This window comes from Nycticebus coucang, chromosome 8, assembly GCF_027406575.1.
Source record: "Nycticebus coucang isolate mNycCou1 chromosome 8, mNycCou1.pri, whole genome shotgun sequence".
Taxonomy (NCBI): Eukaryota; Metazoa; Chordata; class Mammalia; order Primates; family Lorisidae; genus Nycticebus; species Nycticebus coucang.
In genome coordinates, this window is record NC_069787.1 from 5,940,686 (window position 1) to 5,960,720 (window position 20,035).

General features: G+C 43.3%; 1 protein-coding gene across 2 annotated transcripts in view; it reads left to right on the top strand.

The window, feature by feature from the left end:
* NR2C2 (nuclear receptor subfamily 2 group C member 2) overlaps nucleotides 1-20,035 on the top strand; it is a 118,268-nt gene that overhangs the window by 81,419 nt on the left and 16,814 nt on the right. For both annotated transcript variants that reach the window (XM_053598602.1, XM_053598603.1), the window contains 7 exons: nucleotides 2,555-2,755; nucleotides 6,144-6,246; nucleotides 10,892-11,071; nucleotides 13,471-13,618; nucleotides 14,331-14,424; nucleotides 17,290-17,423; nucleotides 19,041-19,218. In XM_053598602.1, the coding sequence (XP_053454577.1) occupies nucleotides 2,555-2,755; nucleotides 6,144-6,246; nucleotides 10,892-11,071; nucleotides 13,471-13,618; nucleotides 14,331-14,424; nucleotides 17,290-17,423; nucleotides 19,041-19,218 (1,038 nt within the window). The remainder of the gene's footprint in view (nucleotides 1-2,554; nucleotides 2,756-6,143; nucleotides 6,247-10,891; nucleotides 11,072-13,470; nucleotides 13,619-14,330; nucleotides 14,425-17,289; nucleotides 17,424-19,040; nucleotides 19,219-20,035) is intronic.

Below are 20,035 nucleotides of genomic sequence, written 5' to 3' on the forward strand. Positions count from 1 at the left end.
TATAATTCTAGATTCCAGGTAGGTTATAATAACAGGTTATAACAAGGAAAGGTACTTCCTTTCCCTCTCTGTACATCTCTCCTCCTTAATCCTTGAAGGTATTTTGACTCTGGTTAGAAATGGTGATGTTTAGGAGTTAGTCCCCAGCAATCAGCTAGGGAGGGATTCATCATTGCATCTTATGGTGCCATCCTGCTCTTCTCTCTGGTCTTGCACTCACTGTACCCTCTGCCTGTTGGTAGAGATATAATACAGGCGTACTATATTCCAGAGGACTCAGGCGGGCGTGGCCCAGGGCCTCAGCCCCCTGCTCAGCACGCCTAAGCCTATGGTGGCAAGGGATTTGGAATGTGTGCCAGAATAGACAGAAAACTAGTTTGGGGATATCTGAGTAAAATTCAGCAGCTTATTGGAGAAATGAGATACCATCAGAGTTAGAAGGGGATTAAAAATGACCCTTGAGCTAAGACAATCTAGCCTGGGTGCTGTAACCATAATCATTCTCCTGTCTAAGGTAACTTTATTTGTTACCTACTTAGTTCTGCCCTTGAGAATTATTCTATAATTTAGAGCCACCACCCTGATGACCTTTTTCATAATCAAAAGACCACCCACATGATTGAGTCATGAGACTATTAGCTCTTTACTTCTTCATTCTGTAAATACACTCCGTAAAATCTTAAATAAAAACCTTCTAAGAATGTGAATCAGGACAGCACTTAACTGCCTATAACGGTCTGTCTCTCTGGGTCTCAGCAGACTTTCCCCAAAACTGCATATTAATTTCCCAGTGACATTTTTCCCTCTGCCTCTGGACCGCGTTGAATCTTGGGGGATTCTCAGTCATTCTGTTGTAGCTCTTTCCTGTGCCACATCATCAGCCTACAGTACACTTTGCAAATCTTCGCATGACTTCCCCTCCTGCCTCCTTCACGTCTTTCCTCACTCACTCACAGAGGTCCGTCCTCATAAAGTTGGCCTTCTGCCTCCTTCCTGGTGCCATGCTCTCTCTGTTTTCTCCAGGGCACATGCCACTGACTAATATTCTTTATTCAGTGTTCATTATCTGTTTCCCCCACTTGACTGTAGAGGGTGCTCAATAAACATTTGCTAAATAATTGAATCTTTTCTTGCCTGTGTCATTTTATTTTAAACCAGCCAACATTATTTGATTTTCCACACTGGACAGTTGACCGGAGCTGTTGTGTTAGACTATGTGAGTTTGTTGTCTGAAGCCTGGAGTTCCATTTCACAAGTCTCAGGAAGGAGGTGGTGCAGATGACAGACTTGCCCACAATTGTACCGGGCTGTGCTGTGGGAAACTGAGTTCCAGTCAGAGACTCAGCGCAGGTCCCCTTGCCCGAGACCTGGCAATAGAGGCACGAGAGTGCTGTGTGCAGTGAAGGCCTGCCAGTGTTTCAGAGAGAGGCAGCAGTGCTCGAGCTGGGGTGACCTAGCCTAGGGGAGAGGCAAGGTGGGGACTAGAAGTGCTTCAGAGAACTTCATGAGCAAGAATAACAGCAATCACTTTTGTCATACTATTTTTATCATGACTGAAATAGTTAGGGAGTCTGGGAAGAGGTGACCCTGTTAGCTGTGGCTCCTGAATGGCAGGAGCCCCCAGAGGAATCAGGGTCCTGACTTCTCTGGAGTCAGTGCCCCTGCCTTCACTGTATCCCACAGCCTTTTATCTTCACCCCTGTGCTGGCCCTGGGGAGCAGCATTTGTTTTTTGTTTGTTTTTTAAAAGACAGAGTCTCAAGCTGTCGCCCTGGGTAGAGTGCTGTAGCGTCACAGCTCAAACCAACCTCAAAACTCTTGTGCTTCAGTGATTTTCTTGCCTTAGCCTCCCAAGTAGTTCCTGGGACTATAGGCACCCAACACAACACCTGGCTATTTTTTTGTTGTTGCAGTTTGTCATTGTTGTTTTAGCTGGCCTGGGCTGCGTTCGAACCCACCATCCTCGATGTGTGTGGCCAGCGCCCTACCCACTGAGCTATGGGTACTGTCTAGGAAACAGCTTTGAATAGGATGTGGCCTCTATCCTTAAAGACCTCAGGGGCTGGAAGCGGGAGTGAATTAGGTGTGTGGTCAGTCAGGCACCCTATATTCTGTTACCCTGAGGCAACATTATTTACAGGACCTTCCCTTAGAAGTAATCCTTCTTTAAAGGAGTCATTCCTAGATGTTTGGATTTTGTAAATCAATAGCATTTCAAGAGTTAGGGTTGCCTACATTTTTTTTATTACGCTAGGACAAGTTTAATTACGTTAAACTTACCATCTATTATTTGCTATTATCTTCATTTTATAAAAGAAAGGGCATTTTAATTCTATACATAATAGGAAAGACAGAATCCTAAAATAATGGCTCTGTGATATTTGGAAAGCTGACTATTGTGTTTTATTTTTCTCACTTCGCCATGGACTGGTGAAACTGGGACCAGCCTTAACTGAAGACCGGTATTTGGTAGTCACCACTTATGAGCACTGCCTATAAGTGCACGGGTTTCATGACACTACATCATAGTAGCCTCCACACGTTGTGTCTTACAGATTGTGACAGACCAGCAGACAGGACAGAAGATCCAGATAGTCACCGCAGTGGACGCCTCCGGATCCCCCAAACAACAGTTTATCCTGACCAGCCCAGATGGAGCTGGAACTGGGAAGGTGATCCTGGCTTCCCCAGAGACATCCAGTGCCAAGCAACTCATATTCACCACCTCAGACAACCTTGTCCCTGGCAGGATCCAGGTAAAGTCTTTTCACAGGTATTGTTTTCAGCCATTGAACTTGTTCCTGACTTGTTCTTACCTCTGTCTTGGAAGTCAAATCGATCTCTGGAAGGTTGTTTGAGGACCTGCAAACATGGTAGGTTGCTGCTTTGCCAGCAAACAAGAGGCAAGACCCAGAGGACAGTCAGCAATAATGCTCAGAGGGAAAGGGATGAGTCAGGAAATATCAGGGGCCACAGGAGGCTGGCAGGAGCAAGCTAGCACCAAGCCCACTGGAGAATGGTTCTTTTTTTTTTTTTTTTTTTTTTTTTTGAGACAGAGTCTTACTCCATTGCCCTGAGTAGAGTGCCCTGATGTCGTCATAGCTCACAGCAACCTTCAACTCTTAGGCTGAAGCAATCCTCAGTCTCCCAAGTAGCTGGGACTATAGGCACCTGCCACAATGCCCAACTAGATTTTCCATTTTTAGTAGAGATAGGGTCTCATTCTTGCTGGCTTGTCTCAAACTCCTCGGGTCAAGTGATCCTTCCACCTTGGTCTTCCAGAGTGCTAGTATTACAGGCATGAGCACCGCATCCACCCTGGAGAATTGTTCTTAACAAAGGCCACACAGTGGCAGTGCTGGGCCCATGATATTTTAAAGACCTGGGGCTGGCCGCAGCCAAATGAGAATTGACTTGTTCCTAACTCCTACCTCCGCCTTGTCCAGATCATTAGACCTGGTCCCAGCTCTTCCTTCTGTCTTCACTTGCTCTTGTGAACTGCTGGCTCTGGACTCCCCCACAGTTCTTGTCTTCATCTCTGCCCTGGTTCCCCTACTCTGGCAAGGCAAGATGGGGCTGGGGACAGGCCATAGCGAGGAGAAGAGCATGTTGAAGGAAAGCAGGGTTGTTGCTTAGCTTTGCATGAGGTTGGGAAGTGCTGGATTTCCTCATTCAATACTTAAAGAACAGAGACTCAGCAGAGATTTGTCTTGTGGTGGCCAAGCAGGAACATGTTTAATTGGAATCTGTGTTGTTTTTAATTTTTTTTAATTTGTAATAAAAATATATATATATATATAATATAAAACTTACCATCTTAACTAACCATTTTTAGGTGTACAGTTTAGTGGTATTATGTATATTCACATTATTGTACCACCATACATCTCTGTAACTCACTCTTTTTATCTTCCCAAACTGAAACTGTACTCATTGAATGATAACTGCCCATTTGCCTCTCCCTCCAGCTCCTGGCACTCATCATTCTACTCTGTGTCTCTGTGAATGTGACTTCTCTAAGGACCTCACATGAGTGGAATCATACAGTATTTGTCATTTTGCGACTAGTTTTTTTTTTTTACTCAGCATAATGTCTTCAAGGCTCATCCATGTTGTAGCATGTTATAGATTTTCTTCCTTTGTTAAGGCTGAATAATGTTCCATTGTGTGTATATACCATATATGGTTCATCTATTGGTGGACACTTGGATTGCTTCTACCTTTTGCCTATTACAATTAGTGCTGCTAAGAATCAGTACGTTGGGGCGCCTGTAGTCCCAGCTACTTGGGAGGCTGAGGCAAGAGAATCACTTAAGCCCAGGAGTTTGAGGTTACTGTGAGCTCTGATGCCACAGTACTCTACCTAGGGCGACAAAGTAAAACTCAGTCTCAAAAAAAAAAAAGAAGAATCAGTGTGTTGGGGAAGGGACTTTTTACTATGGAAAAACTTAAGGAGAGAATTTTTTTTCTTCTGATTGAGCTGGGAGCAGAACACCCATAGGTTCATCTTTCAGAACTGTACTTTCAGACACCTTGCATTCCACTTACTAAATACTGTCTCACCCTTTACCAGAGTACATTCTGAGCATCTGAAATTGGAATTCCTCCCTGCTTATTTAGAGTACTCCTTATTTGTTAAAGGATGGCTATTGATGTGTTGCATGTTTCACAAGTTTCTACTTAATGGTTTCTGTATATGTTTCCCTATGTGCAAATCATTTTATGGCTTATCATTAGCTCAGATTCAAGTACATTTTTTAATAACAGCTATTTTTCACTTTCTCAGATTGGTATCAGTTATAGTGTTATCCCACATGGGTGGCACTGTCTATCACCTACAAATGATGGGCAGAAACAGGTTTCAGAAGTCATCCATTCTAGTTGTTTTACCACCACCTCCCTCAATGGGAGACCTAGTTATTTAATTAATAAAACTTGGTTATTTCTTCTAAATACACCTTTTTGCCTATATTCAAGTTGTTTGGTAAGAACAGAAGAACAAGGTGGGTGTGGTGGCTCACGCCTGTAATCCCAGCACTCTGGGAGGCCAATGCGGGTGAATCACCTGAGCTAGAGCAAGACCCCATTTCTAAAAATAGGTGGGCATTGTGGCAGGTGCTTATAGTCCCCGCTACTTGGGAGCTGAGGCAAGAGAATTGATTGAGCCCAAGAATCTGAGGTTGCTGTGAGCTGTGATGCCATGGTACTCTACACCAATAATGACAAAGTGACACTGTCTCAAAAAAAAAAAAAAAGGCAAAAAAAGAATGGGCACAGTGGCTCACTCCTGTAATCCTAGTGCTCTGGGAGGCCAAGGCAGGTGAATTGCTTGAGCTCACAAGTTTGAGACCAGCCTAAGCAAAATCAAGACCCCATCTATACTAAAAATGGAAAAACGGAGGCAGAAGGATTGCTTGAGCCCCAAAATTGGAGGTCGATGTGAGCTGTGATGCCACAGTACTCTACCCATGGCAACAGCTTGAGACTCTGTCTCAAAAAAAAAAAAAAAAGAAAGAAAAGAAAAGAAAGAAAAGCAGCAGAAGAACTTTAAATATCTTTATTTTGGAGCATTTATGTGTGATTCCCCACGTGGCCCCCAATTTTAAAAGGCTGTGTTAGACAGGTGAGTAGATCAGTGAAAACCATTACCTGATCCTGGAAACCACCCAGCTGAAGGGGTGCAGTCTGGATGAGCAGCAAGGCCATTCTGAGTGTCAGATGAAGTTGTCAGCTGGAATTTTCCCAGTTCTTCCCAGGGTTCTCCAGGTTAAAAACCCAAGATTAGGGGCAGCGCCTGTGGCTCAGTCTGTAAGGCGCCAGCCCCATATACCGAGGGTGACAGGTTCAAACCCCACCCCGGCCAAACTGCAACCAAAAAAAAAAATAGCCGGGCGTTGTGGCGGGCGCCTGTAGTCCCAGCTACTCGGGAGGCTGAGGCAAGAGAATCGCTTAAGCCCAGGAGTTGGAAGTTGCTGTGAGCTGTGTGAGGCCACAGCACTCTACCGAGGGCCATAAAGTGAAACTCTGACTCTACAAAAAAAAAAAAAAAAAAAACCCAAGATTAGGAATTTATAGTTAAATATTACTTTCCTTTAGTGACTTGGTTTTTAATTGGCATCCTGTTTGTTTCCTGATTTCTCTTAGATCGTCACGGATTCTGCTTCTGTGGAGCGTTTGCTGGGGAAGGCAGATGTCCAGCGGCCCCAGGTGGTAGAGTACTGCGTGGTCTGCGGTGATAAAGCCTCTGGTATGTAAACCCAGGGTATACCAGGCAGACATTCATGAACCAATGGCATGAAATAACTGTTGTGGGTGGGGTGGGAGTGAATTTAGAAAGAACATTTTCTGTAGGTTTGTAGGTTTCAAGCATGAACTGGGCACAGTGGTGTATGCCTTTAGCTCCATAGTTAGTTGGTAGGCTGAGGTGGGAGGAATTCTTGGGCCCAGAAATTCAAGTCCAGCGTGAGTAATATAGTGAGACCCCATCTCTTAAAATTTATTTTAAACCCAATGAATTTCACTTCTCTACGTTATTAGTGATGTAAATGTGCAAAGCAGCTTTTCAGATTATTAGAATCAAAAGGAAAAGGCAAGAAACTATTCCTGTGCTTTGTAAATTTTGGTTGAGTGCCTAGTTATTTATATGCTATTAAGAAAGTAATAATTCTTTAACATTAGCACAGTGCTTTGCTATTTTACAAGAGGTAATATTTGGATAGTTTCACAGCATCCTTACTGTAACTATCTCTGTCATCCCCTTATTGTAACCTACAGTTTTGCTGTATTGAAGGAGGAAGAAGCATTGGCTAGAGTCTTCAGGTCAGAAAAGGCCCCATAGAGGCAATCACACCTGAGGGTTTTGGTGGTTAAATATATGTATGTTGTGTGAAGCAAGAGAAGAGCATTGCAGCTAGTGCAGCCAGGGCCCAGGGAGTTTATTATCTTGGGAGACAGCTCATAGACGTCCAAGGTTAGGATGTGGATAAAGGGAGACTGGAACAGTTTGGCCCAAAAGTTCAGATTTTGGTTCACTAGCACTAAGGAGCCACGGCAGGTTACTGAGGCAGGCAGGTAAGAATGGAGAAATATTTGATGAGGGAATAATTCCAGGGATGCCAGGGGCACAGACCTGAGTTCTGTGATGGCTACTTGGCTACTTTATGCTGTGGTCACAGAATTTATAGAAACTTGGGACACTTTGTAGTGCTGGTTTTGTTTTGTTTGTATTTGTTTTGTTTGGCTTTAAGAAGGGAGATTATGACTTGGCGCCTGTAGCTCAAGCGGCTAAGGTGCCAGCCACCTATACCAGAGCCGGAGGGTTCGAATCCAGCCCAGGCCTGCCAAACAACAATGACAATTACAACCGGGAAAAAAAAAGCCAGGCGTTGTGACAGGCCCCTGTAGTCTCAGCTACTCGGGAGGCTGAGGCAAGAGAATCGCTTAAGCCCAGGAGTTGGAGGTTGCTGTGAACTGTGATGCCACAGGACTCTACCCAGGGCAACAACTTGAGGCTCTGTCTCAAAAAAAAAAAGACAGGGAGATTATACCAAATCACTTAGGAAGACACAGCCCCATGCCAGCATCTAAGCGTCTAAGATCAGAAGCTCCAGTTGCCACTCCTGCGGGTAAGACCATTTCTTGGCCAGTGGTGCCTGCCCTATTCTTTTTCTGGTAAACCTGCCCATGCTACCCCTTCCCTGAAGCCCTCACCTACCCCACATAGGCAGATGAACAGTGCTGCCTGTGCTCCTGATTGCCCTTTTCTACAGACCTGTCTAAGCACTTGTATTCTTTTATAATTAATTCTTTATAGGTCTGGCTTCCCCATCAGACTATTAGAGCAAAAACCATGTCTTACCTATCCATCTCTATATTCCTATCTTCTTGCTTAGCAAGGGGAGGAACTCTGCAAACTTTTTTTTTTTTTTTGTAGAGACAGAGTTTCACTTTATGGCCCTCGGTAGAGTGCCGTGGCACCACACAGCTCACAGCAACCTCCAACTCCTGGGCTTAAGCGATTCTCTTGCCTCAGCCTCCCGAGCAGCTGGGACTACAGGCGCCCACCACAAACGCCCGGCTATTTTTTGGTTGCAGTTTGGCCGGGGCCAGGTTTGAAACCACCATCCTTGGCATATGGGGCCGGCACCCTACTCACTGAGCCACAGGCGCCGCCCAACTTTTAAACAAATAAATGAAGGATGAACAAAAAGATCACAGAATCTGCTTGGCTTCCTTATTTATTAGTCTTCTGAGCTTAAAGGAAAGGCCTAGTCATGGGTCCTCAGTGCCATGTCTCCAGATAGGTCTGAGAATAATTCAAAGGGATAGAGAACTCAAGAAAGAACACTGCAAGAAAAAGAAAAACAACATATACAGAGGGAATTTTAGCACAGCTTTTTTTTTAAAGAGACAGGTTCTTGCTCTGTGTCACCCACGCTGCCTTGCAGTGACACCATCATAGCTCACTGCAACCTCCACCTCTTTGGCTCAAACAATCCTCCTGCCTCAGGCTTCTAAGTAGCTGACACTACAGATGCATACTACCATGCCTGGCTAATTTTTAAATTTTTTTTTTTTTTTTTTTGGTTTTTAAATATTTTTTGAGAAATGGAGTCCCACTGTACTGCCCACACTGGTCTCAAACTCTTGCCCTCAAATGATCGAGCCACCATGTCCAGCCTTAGCACAACTTTTCTTAAAAGTACAAAATTGAGTTCCTCTAAATGCACACTTGGGAAATGGTTCCACACACTAGAGCTTAAGACAAGGAAATCTTCTATAGCCACCATAAATAGTAACCTTGTGAAATGTAGCCTCCCTAGAAGTGTAGCTATGAACTTGGGTTACACAAACAAGACAGAACCAGAAGAGCATATCCATGGTCAGTCCCAGCTAGAAACGAATGAGTTATAATGTGTGTGAAAGCACTTTGTGAACTAGGAAGGGTAAACTGAGGTAGGAGGCACTTTTAAATATCATTGATAATTAGAAGTTAGAGACACTGCAAACTATACAAAGGATTAGTATTCAGAATACATAGGAAACTTAACAGCAAAAACAAATAACCTAATTTAAAAATAAACATTTCTCAAACGAGGACATTCAGCTGTCTAACAGATACATGAAAAAATGTTTAACATCACTAATCATCAGGGAAACCCACATCAAAACCACAATCAGATACTACCTCACTCCAGTTAGAATGGCTATAGTCAAGGGCGGCGCCTGTGGCTCAAGGAGTAGGGCGCCGGTCCCATATGCCGGAGGTGGTGGGTTCAAACCCAGCCCTGGCCAAAAAAAAAAAAAAAAAAAAAGAATGGCTATAGTCAAAACAACAACAGAAGACAAAAAAAAAAAAAGATTAAAGAAAAAGAAGACAAATGCTGATGAAGATGTGGAGAAAAGGGAACATTTACACAGTGTAGGTGGGATTGTAAATTATTACATCCATGATGGAAAACTGTATGGTGGTTCTTCAAAAAATTAAAAATAGAGGGTGGTGCCTGTTGGCTCAAAGGAGTAGGGCACCAGCCCCATATGCCAGAGGTGGTGGGTTCAAACCCAGCCCTGGCCAAAAACTGCAAAAAAAAAATTAAAAATAGAACTACCATGTGATCCATAATCTTACTACTAAGTATATATCCAGAGGAAGTGAATCAGTATGTTGAAGAGATGTCTGCACTCACATGTTTATTGTAGCATGATTTAAAATAACTAAGATAGGGAATCAAACCAAGTATCCAACAGTGATAAATGGACAAAGAATATGAAAATGTGGTCTTCATACAAATAGAATACTATCCCACCATAAAAAATAATGAAATCCTGCCATTTGCAACAACATGGATAAACCTGGAGGCCATCACATTAAGTGAAATAAGCCAGACACAGAAAGACAAATAGCACAAATTCTCACTTATATGTGGAATCTAAAAAAAAAGTTAGATGTGGAGGAGACTGGTCAACAGCTACAATTAGGTAGTAGGAATAAATTCTGGTATTCTTATTGCAGGGTAGGGTGGTTAACAATAAGTATTCTGGTATTACAGATAACTAGAAGAGAGGCTTTGGAATGTCCTCACCACAAAGAAGTGATAAGTGCATGAGGTGATGGTTATGATTTCATCATTATACAACATGTACATGTATGGAAAGTGTGCAGTCAATTGTACCCCATAAATATGTACAATTACAATATACATAGTATACAAAATAAATTTAAATACTGTTAGAGACACCAAAATAACCAAGACCGGGGGAAAACATTGTTGAATAAATGTATTCCTAGGACTATGTTTCTAGAAAGCTCTGGGTAGTGAGCCCTGTGGTATCCTTCTTTTGCCTCGGTCTTTTAGTAGTCCCAGTCCCCGAGCTTCTTCTTGTGACCCTTCCACCACTTCAAGGGGTGCATAAAGCCCAAGATGTGGATCAGAGAGGGAGTGAATCCAGGAGTGAGACCCTGTGCGCTAAAACAGTACACGCACTTGTCTGCTGTGTGCCACTCATGGCAGGGCAGGAGCTGAGCAGCTTGACAACCCAGGTCTGTAGGGCTGGGACCAAGAGTGCACAGTAGAGTCAGCCGTCATCTGCAAGCTTCTCCTGGTGTTAGGTCCCTTGTATGCTACAAGAATTAAGGTCATGCCGTATGCCACTGTCATGTTACCTGTCTGAACTTCAGTATTTCCATCACAAACTCATAAAGCTGCTGGAAAGAGTATAGAAAAATTATAAGAAAGATGTGGCCATTAACTTAATGTTCAGGTTGATCCACAGGGCTGTAGGTGCCTGACACTGTATGTACCAGTCACTTTGATAAGACTTTCACAGGGCCTGTGACAGATCACCTGTTATGAAGAATCCGCAGAATTTTCATGTACTCTTTCTCCTTTCAGGTCGTCACTATGGGGCTGTCAGTTGTGAAGGTTGCAAAGGTTTCTTCAAAAGGAGTGTGAGGAAGAATTTGACTTACAGCTGCCGGAGCAACCAAGATTGCATCATCAATAAGCATCACCGGAACCGTTGTCAGTTTTGCCGGCTGAAAAAATGCCTAGAGATGGGCATGAAAATGGAATGTGAGTAACAGTATTAAAAACTGCAAGAAGTAACAGAGAAGGGGAGAGTGAGCAAGAGTTTATTAAAGGTTTCGGGGGTTGGGCGCAGTGGCTCATGCCTGTAATCCTAGCAATTGGGAGGCGAAGGTGGGTGGACTGTCTGAGCTCACAGGTTGGAGACCAGCTTGAGCCCAAGAGTTTGAGGTTGCTGTGAGCTATGATGCCACGGCACTCCACCCAGGGCGACAAAGTGAGACTCTGTCTCCAAAAAAATAAGGTTTCTGTGCCTGGCCTTAAAATACTTCATTTAAAAAAATGTCCACTCAAGCTTCATTTGGGTTTACCTTCTGGGCCACCCCGGTGATTCAGAGCTAACGCTGCTGAGGTTGGTGAGTTCTCATGGTGAAGGCCTTATTTTAGATAAATCAGGAGGCAACACAGTGGAGTGGGGTGAGCACAGACTTTGGAGAAAAGCTGATACCAAACCCAACTCCAGCTCTGATGTGGAAGACCTCTGAGGCCTGGGAAAACTTAAAGCCTTTCTCAGCCACAGGATCCTCATCCGTGCACTAGAGCCCCTTCCCTCACTTCCATCTTGCTCCTGCGGATTAAATGAGCCTCCTCTTACTAATTGTTTTCTTAGCCCCTGTACTTTCCTTTGGGGCTAGCTAGGCCCTCTGGCAAGCCTCTGTGTCACTGGGGTTCTGAAGGGACACCTATTGATCCTGGATGTGGGTAGCCAGGGAAAGCCTCAAGCCTCTCCTCCCAGTTCCTGTAGCCAATATTTGGGGGATTAGGTATTCCTCACTCACAGGGACCAATCAGAGTGAGGTCAGTTCCCTAGCTAGTGGTGAAACACAAAAAGCAGGAAACAAGATAGGCAGCAAAGAGAAACCCAAGGAGAGCAGAGGTGGGCACACAGACCATAGCAGGAAAATAAAGGTTAGCAGAGAGTGAGACAGATGCTCACCCAGACCAGGCTCGTCCTGGGGCCAGGACTGTAGGCTCCTGCTGACGTTTCTGTATGGCTCCCTCATCTTCTGCACAGTTCCCTAGGAAGACGGAAAACCGATATATTTCAGTACTGGTGTTTGAATTTCTGGGAACAGGAAACTACAAAATTCACTAGAACAAATGGAAATGTGTTCTTTGAGAAATTAGTAATATCAACCTAATTTCTGCCTAACATGATTTCATTTTATCTAGTGGTATTGCTCTTTCCTCAGAGTGAATAAATACATGGTCTGGCTTGCTGTGGGACTGGCTTATATTGCCAAACGGCCTTTTCTCAATAGTGAACTTTTTACTGAGAACAGTGATTGAAATCATTTTTCTGTAATCACAGCTGTAGCTGCAAACTCAAGACTTATATGGATTTCAGTTAGCAGGATATCTAAATACTCTTCTTTCTTTTAAAAAGTGTTTGGTTTTCAAGGCCAGTCTCAGTGGCTCACACTTGTAACCCTAACACTCTAGGAAGCCAAGGCAGGTGGATCGCCTGAGCTCGAGTTCAAAACCAGCCTGAGCAAGAGCAAGACCCCGTCTCTACTAAATATAGAAAAACTAGCCAGGTGTCATGATGGGCGCCTGTAGTCCCAGCTACTCTGGAGGCTGAAGCAAAGGGATCACTTGAGCCCAAGAGACTGAGGTTACTGTGAGCTATGATGATGCTGCGGCGCTCTACCCAAGGCGGCAAAGTGAGACTCTTTCTCAAAAAGGAAAAAAAGTCTTCATTTCTTCAGTTGCTTCTGGCACATATGCCTGTTTTTGTTTTTGTTTTTGTTTCAAGAGAGGGTCTTGTTCTATTGCCCAGGCTAGAGTGCAATGGTGTCATCAAATGATTGCTTCATCAAAGGATTGGTTGACCTCAAACTCCTGGGCTCCTCCCATCTTGGCCTCCCAGAGTGCTGGGATTCCGAGAGTGAGCCACTGCACCTGACCTATACCTCTTCTTTTACTGGATTGCTGAAGGGAGACTGTGATATAAAACTGATACCCATTAAACACCTGACTTCTGCCAGGTGTTTCTGCTACAATTTGTGGCACAGAACAAATTGAGGACCCACTTGAAGACGGGCATTTCTTATCCTAGAGCGAGTCCATTTTGTTAGCTGCAAGAACTAAAAACCCAGAGAACTCACTGGGGGGCTCCATAGCCATGCGGATGCTATGCAGTGCCCACCATTTTCAGCTGTTTATTATGCCTTCAGATTTGAAATGGCATGGTTTGGCTTTGAATTCTCTAACCTTTGGCTGAAAAGTCCACTGCAAAAGCTGAGCTAGACAAATCTAGCACCAGAGCTTATCATCCTTACAGTAATGTATTTACGAAGGAAGACTCCTTGCCTTACCATGAGGGATATGGTGTTTATCGACATGAATCTTTTCTTTAAACATGAATATTTATGTTGTAATTTAAGCTGTACAGAGTGAACGGAAGCCGTTTGATGTGCAACGGGAGAAACCAAGCAACTGTGCTGCTTCAACCGAGAAAATCTATATCCGAAAGGACCTGAGAAGTCCTCTTATAGCCACACCCACATTTGTGGCAGACAAGGATGGAGCCAGGTTAGTTCCCTGCTGTCACTGCAGTCAGCCTTCAGAGCTGGTCAGAGAAGGCATGAATGCTTCCTGCAAAGGGTGCTGTGTGACTCCCAGTGCACCTGCCACAGCCTTTTACCTTGTCTTGCCTCATTCCACTCCTTCTGGAGCTGCTCAGTCATACCTCTGAATAGGCCGGAGGATTCCTGTTTTAAGATGGTGTCAGAAGTTTTCCTGTCTTGGACTCAGATTATGTTTTTCAGTTTTGGCATCATTTATACAGGAAAACAATAGTTCTGACATTTAAGATTGTGGCTTTTTTTGCAGTAGACTAAAGGTTTCAGGTGAATTGAGGTGCCACATAGCGCCGCAGATTAATTTGTACATGTTTAAATGTAGTCCATTGACCTTATCTTAAAAGCAACAGAAAGAGGGAATAAGAAATCTAAAATGTATCATATGGAGAGCTGGAGTTGATTTTCTGAAGATCAAGTTAACTTTTCTTGACAGACTGGGGATGTGCCTCTGTGTTTCATCCTGTCCGAAGCTGTGGACCTGACTCTGTGCACATCTCATTGCAGAGAAGGGGGGACATTCAGTCACTCCGTGCTTGAGTCTAATTACAGCTTTTCTACTATTAAGACAGTTTACACATAGGGAAGGGACAGGTTAATGCAGCGTGATCATACTGTGCATAAAATGTTGGAAGCTACCCTGGGTTTCTTTATGTTTTTAATAGACAAACGGGTCTTCTTGATCCAGGGATGCTTGTGAACATCCAGCAGCCTTTGATTCGTGAGGATGGTACAGTTCTCCTGGCCACGGATTCCAAGGTGACTTTCCCTGCTCATGCTTCCCTTACTCCTTTATGTTGACAGTGCAGGTTGCTTCCTCCTGGCCCTCAGAGACCATGTTGAAAGCATGACCTGCATCTCAGTTTGCTTCTTGTGATAGCTACCCTGGGATTTGTTCGGGAGATGCTGATGGCTTTTCAGAAACCTCAGTCAGGGCTGGCTGGTCAGTTATATAACATGTCAGAGTGTAGTCTTCAATTTAGTGGACATTCTGTGGTTCTGCTCTCTGTTAAGATTTTCTTTTGTTTATGGACACACACCTTGACAAATTACTAGCATGTTGAGGAAAGAGCTACTTGTCCTTAGATGATCTTTTGCAAAAGCTCCTAGTTCCTTTTTATTAGATGATCATCAGAAGGAGGTTCAACCAGGAATCTAAGAATCCTAAAGCTTTACTAGAACAAATCAGCTGTAGGGAATTGAACTTGTGGACAGAGAGGTTTATTAGAGGGAGAGACAACTAGCTAGCTCCTGTGAAGATTACCAAAAAGGATTTTATCCAGGCAAAAGAACCCATTGTTTCGTTCCTCTTGGGGTTCCCATTGTAAACCAAGTAATAAAGAAATAGCAGTGAGCCAGAGCTATAAAGGGGGTACCTCAGTAACTGAGAGCATTGGCATTGTTGCTGCCCTTAGAGCCAGAGCAGGGCCTGCAGGCTTCCTTCCATCCATTCACATGCTCACCAAGGGGTACAGTTGGTGTATTATGGAGCATCCTTTTTGGGTAAGAGAAGGCAAAATTGAGAGCCTTTGAGCTGCCCTGCAATCATTGGTGTTCAGGCTGGGCTTTGAGCTTCCTGTCTTTGGGCAACGGTGATACGCAAAATAGAAGCTAATAGGTCATACGTGGCTCACTGCTTATCACCAGCAGACATTCTGGAACAGTGGCTCTGTGATTGTATAGCGGAATATAGAGAAAGTGTAAGCTTGAAAGTGAGACACAAATAACCTTAAAAACTCCTGATCACCAAGGGATTCACAAGCACGCATTCTGTTGGGCCATCTCTGCAAAGGAAAAGAACCAAGACCCCCAGAGCCAGCTGGGCCTGGGCTCTGGGTCCAGCACCACTTTTAGTAGCTAGATGTCTCTTTCCCACACCTCACTTTCCCCAGTACCTACCACACAGGGTTGTTGGGAAACTAGGGTAAGCTAATTTTATAAAGCACTTGGCACACAGCCCTCAGTAAGTGTTCCGCGTTAAGAATTTGTCACTGGATAGAGGAGAATGAGTGCAAAAGCCATGTAGTATTTAAGTGCTTAAGAAAAAAGCTTCAAGATCAGACACATGTCCTATTCCATGATTCTCTCCTGTGTGAAATGGAAATAACAATACCCACCCCAGAAGTTTGTTACACAGAGCACCTAAAGGTGGCTATTTTGAGAAGCTATTTTTTAATTTTACTTTGAAATGAGCTATTACAGAGCTCCTGCATAGCTTTCACCATGGTTCTCCCAATGGTTACTCTACACATATCCCGGGTACAATATTACAACCAGGACATTGACTGTGGTACAGCGTATGTTTTTCTGTGCCATTTTTTATTTTTCACTCTTTTCAACCATATATCCTTCAACATACCTTTCTATCATGATGACTTAAATCTTACAGCAGCTGTACAATATCATATGGTTCTATTGTGATTTATTAATCATTTCTCTGCATGACCTCTTCTGATTTTTTACTTTTATAATCAAGACACAGTAGACATTTGTGTAACCATGTCTTGAGTTATTTGAGTGTATCTCTGGCTTTTTTAAATTGAAATGTAATTCACATGGCATAAAATTTGTCTTTTCACTATATAATTTAGTGATTTTTAGCATATTCACAAGGTTGTACAGCCAACACTCTTATCTTAGAATACTTTCATTACCTCAAAAGAAACTCGGAACCCCATTATGCAGTCATCCCGTCTTCCCAAATCCTGCCAATCACCATCCACTTTAGGATTGTAAGGTTTTTGTCAGTTCCATACTTTTCATATAAAGGAAATCATATAATATGTGATCTTTTGTAACTGGCTTTTTTTACTTAGTATAGTATCTTCAAAGTTTGTCCATGTTTAGCATATGCCAGTATTTCATTACATTTTTTTGCCAAATAATATTCCATTCATGTTTATCAATTGATTTGATTTCTTTCCATGTTAAGAATGGAATTGCTGGTCATATGGTAATGCTTATATTTATACTTTCGAGGAACTGCCGAACCATTTTCAAAGTAGCTACTTTACAATACCACCAGCTCCGTATCCTTGCCAGCACGTCATTGTCCGTCCATCTTTTTGACGGTAGCCATTTTAGTACATGTGAAGTGTTGTCTCCTTGTGGTTTTGATTTATACTTCCAGTAATGTGGAGCATTTTTTCATGTGCTTATTGGCCATTTGTATATCTTCTGTGGAGAAAGGTCTATTCAGATTCTTGTTCTATTTTTAAATTGTGTTTTTTTTTTTGTTTGTTTATTGTTGAGTTGTTAGTGTTCTTTAGCTATTCTGGCTACTAATCCATTCTCAAATATATGATTTTCCAGGTATTTTCTCTCATTCTTTGGATTAGCTTTTTGGTTTTTTGGTTTTATGGGTGGTATTTCCACTTTTGACAATTTCTTTCGAAGCACAAGTTTTAATTTTAGTGAAGTCCAATTTACCTGTTTTTGTTCTGTCATTTTATCTCGTGTAGACTTAAGATACAGAACTATTTCATCCCTGAGAAGTTCTCCCTCGTGTTGCCCCTTTGTAGTCACATTCCCTGGAAGCTGTTTTTCAACCAGCATTATATACTAATTGGCCTAAGAGTCATTTGCATATGTTCATTTTTAATGTTACTGGTTTTTGTTTAATAGGCTGAAACAAGCCAGGGAGCTCTGGGCACACTGGCAAATGTAGTGACTTCCCTTGCCAACCTAAGTGAATCCTTGAACAATGGCGACACCTCAGAAATCCAGCCAGAGGATCAGTCTGCAAGTGAGATCACTCGGTACGAGCCCACAAGGGTAGAGACCCCCTCCTGACCTGCACAGATAGTCATGGTATTGTGAAGGTGGATGGCAGCATTTTGGTACCTATGCTATCTTTAATCAAGGATTTTAAAATTGTCAAAATGACCCTGTACCTGTGTCTTATTTGAAATTTTAACTATGGGAACATAGACCCACTTATACAGGGTGGCCGTAGTAACTATTTTAAATTGCATATGAACTTTAGGGGCATCCTGTATTATATGGCATATAACAATCAAAACTGTTTTTCATTCGAAACCATGAAAAAGGAAATTGAGTAACTCAATGGAAGCAGTGAACAGATGTTATTTGTATTAATCACTGTTTAATGCACCTGCATATTAATAGTTTAAACCCTTTCCTATTTCTCTTTCACCCTGTTTTCTCATGTATATTTTCTAAGTAGTACATTTAAAACATAAATCCACCAGGGTAATTAGATTGATATTAGCTGACAGCATTAGCTGGACCTAGATGTCGGTAACTGCTGCTGAAGTAGTTTTTCTCCTCAGCATGGTTCTTGTACTTTGTTCCTTCCATTCCTTCCTGTCTTGCCAGGCCAGTCAGGTACAAAGGTGGGGACCACACAAATATGCTGGTCCTCATGTTCACTTGTGGTCTGATAACAAATAAGATATAGGTCCAGGCGAGGCACAGTGGCTCACACCTATAACCCTAGCACTCCAGGAGGCCGAGGCAGGTGGATCACCTGAGCTCAAGAGTTGGAGACCAGCCTGAGCAACAGTGAGACCCCGTCTCTACTAAAAATAGAAAAACTAGCAGGGGTGCTTGTAGTTCTAGCTACTTGGGAGGCTGAGACAAGAGGATTGCTTGATCCCAGGAGTTGGAGGTTGCTGTGAGTTGTGATACCACAACACTCTGTACCAAGGGTGACAGAGTAAGACTCTATCACAAAAAAAAAACAAACACATGAGGCTTGGCACCCATGCACAATGGTTATGGCGCCAGCCACATACACCGAGGGTGGTGGGTTCGATCCTGGCCCAGGCCAGCTAAATAACAATGACAACTGCAACAAAAAATAGCTGGGTGTTGTGTGGGCGCCTGTGTCCCAGCTACTTGGGAAGCTGAGGCAAGAGAATCACTTAAGCCCAAGAGTTGGAAGTTGCTGTGAGCTGTGATGCCACAGCACTCTACCGTGAAGGGGACATAGTGAGACTCTTGTTTCAAAAAAAATGATCTTGGTCCAATGGAAAAAGGGTTGGATTAGAATTAGGTAGAATTCTGGTTTCATCACTTACTATAGGTGGTGATCTTGTTAAAGTTATTTAAACATCTGTAAGCCTTAGCATTCATATCTGTAAAATGGCAATAGTTTCTACCTTTGGAAAGAAAGGTAGTTGTGAAAAATAGAAATTGTATATGAAGATAAATAATATCTATGGCCCAGTGGCTAAGATAATGTATAGACAATACATAGAAGCTTTCATTGTTAGCCCTTCTTCCCTCAGCAGTTGGAATTTAATTATCTTTCCCCCAATGCATTGTTTTTCTAAATTATATCTCAGCTACAGTTCTTTTCCCCCTGAAAACTGTAGATCCACAACGGTTGCTTGCTTTATTTCTGCTCACAGGGCTTTTGATACCTTAGCTAAAGCACTTAATACCACAGACAGCTCCTCGTCTCCAAGCCTGGCAGATGGGATAGACAGCAGTGGAGGAGGAAGCATCCACGTCATCAGCAGAGACCAGTCAACACCCATCATTGAGGTCGAGGGTCCCCTCCTTTCAGACACACATGTCACATTTAAGGTGAGTGGATTCAGCCTAACTACCTGCTCCCAGCGTCCCCAGCCTATTTGGTTCTGTACCAAAGCTGATCTTCAGTTTTCAAAATCAAACCTTGGAGTGAACTCATTTTCACATTGTGGCAGTTGATATCATGACTTCAAGCAAGATTTTATATTCCAGGATATCTCATATCCCATTATAAAGCATTTGCACTCATCTTTTGCTCACAATGCCATTTGTTTCTAAAGGCAACCCTAAAGTGGGTGTGGCCTTTCGTTGTCAATGCAGGGAGACTTGGTACTAACTAGTGAGGGCTGCTGCTCTGCCTCTGACTTCCTGTGACAAGTTGGTTTCCCCACAGGCTCAGAGAGACACTCTTGTCTCTCCTCTCCGTGTCATAGAAGCTTTCACATAAAATCTTCAATAAGGAGGTATCTAGCCCTGGTTCCCCACCATTAATCCTGATCTTTTTGCCCTCTACACCAGAGTTTTTCCATTTTTTTTATTTCACAGCACACTTGAACCTATAGTTAAACTTTCACGGCACACTTGAATTATGTGGACCATAAAAGGAGTAAAAACAAGGGTGGCACCTGTGGCTCACTGGGTAGGGTGCCAGCCCCATATACCGAGAGTGGTGGGTTCAAACCCAGCCCCGGCCAAACTGCAACAAAAAATAGCCGGGCGTCGTGGCGGGCGCCTGTAGTCCCAGCTACTTGGGAGGCTGAGGCCAGAGAATCGCCTAAGCCCAGGAGTTGGAGGTTGCTGTGGGCTGTGTGACGTGATGGCACTCTACCGAGGGCCATAAAGTGAGACTTTGTCTCTCCAAAAAAAAAGA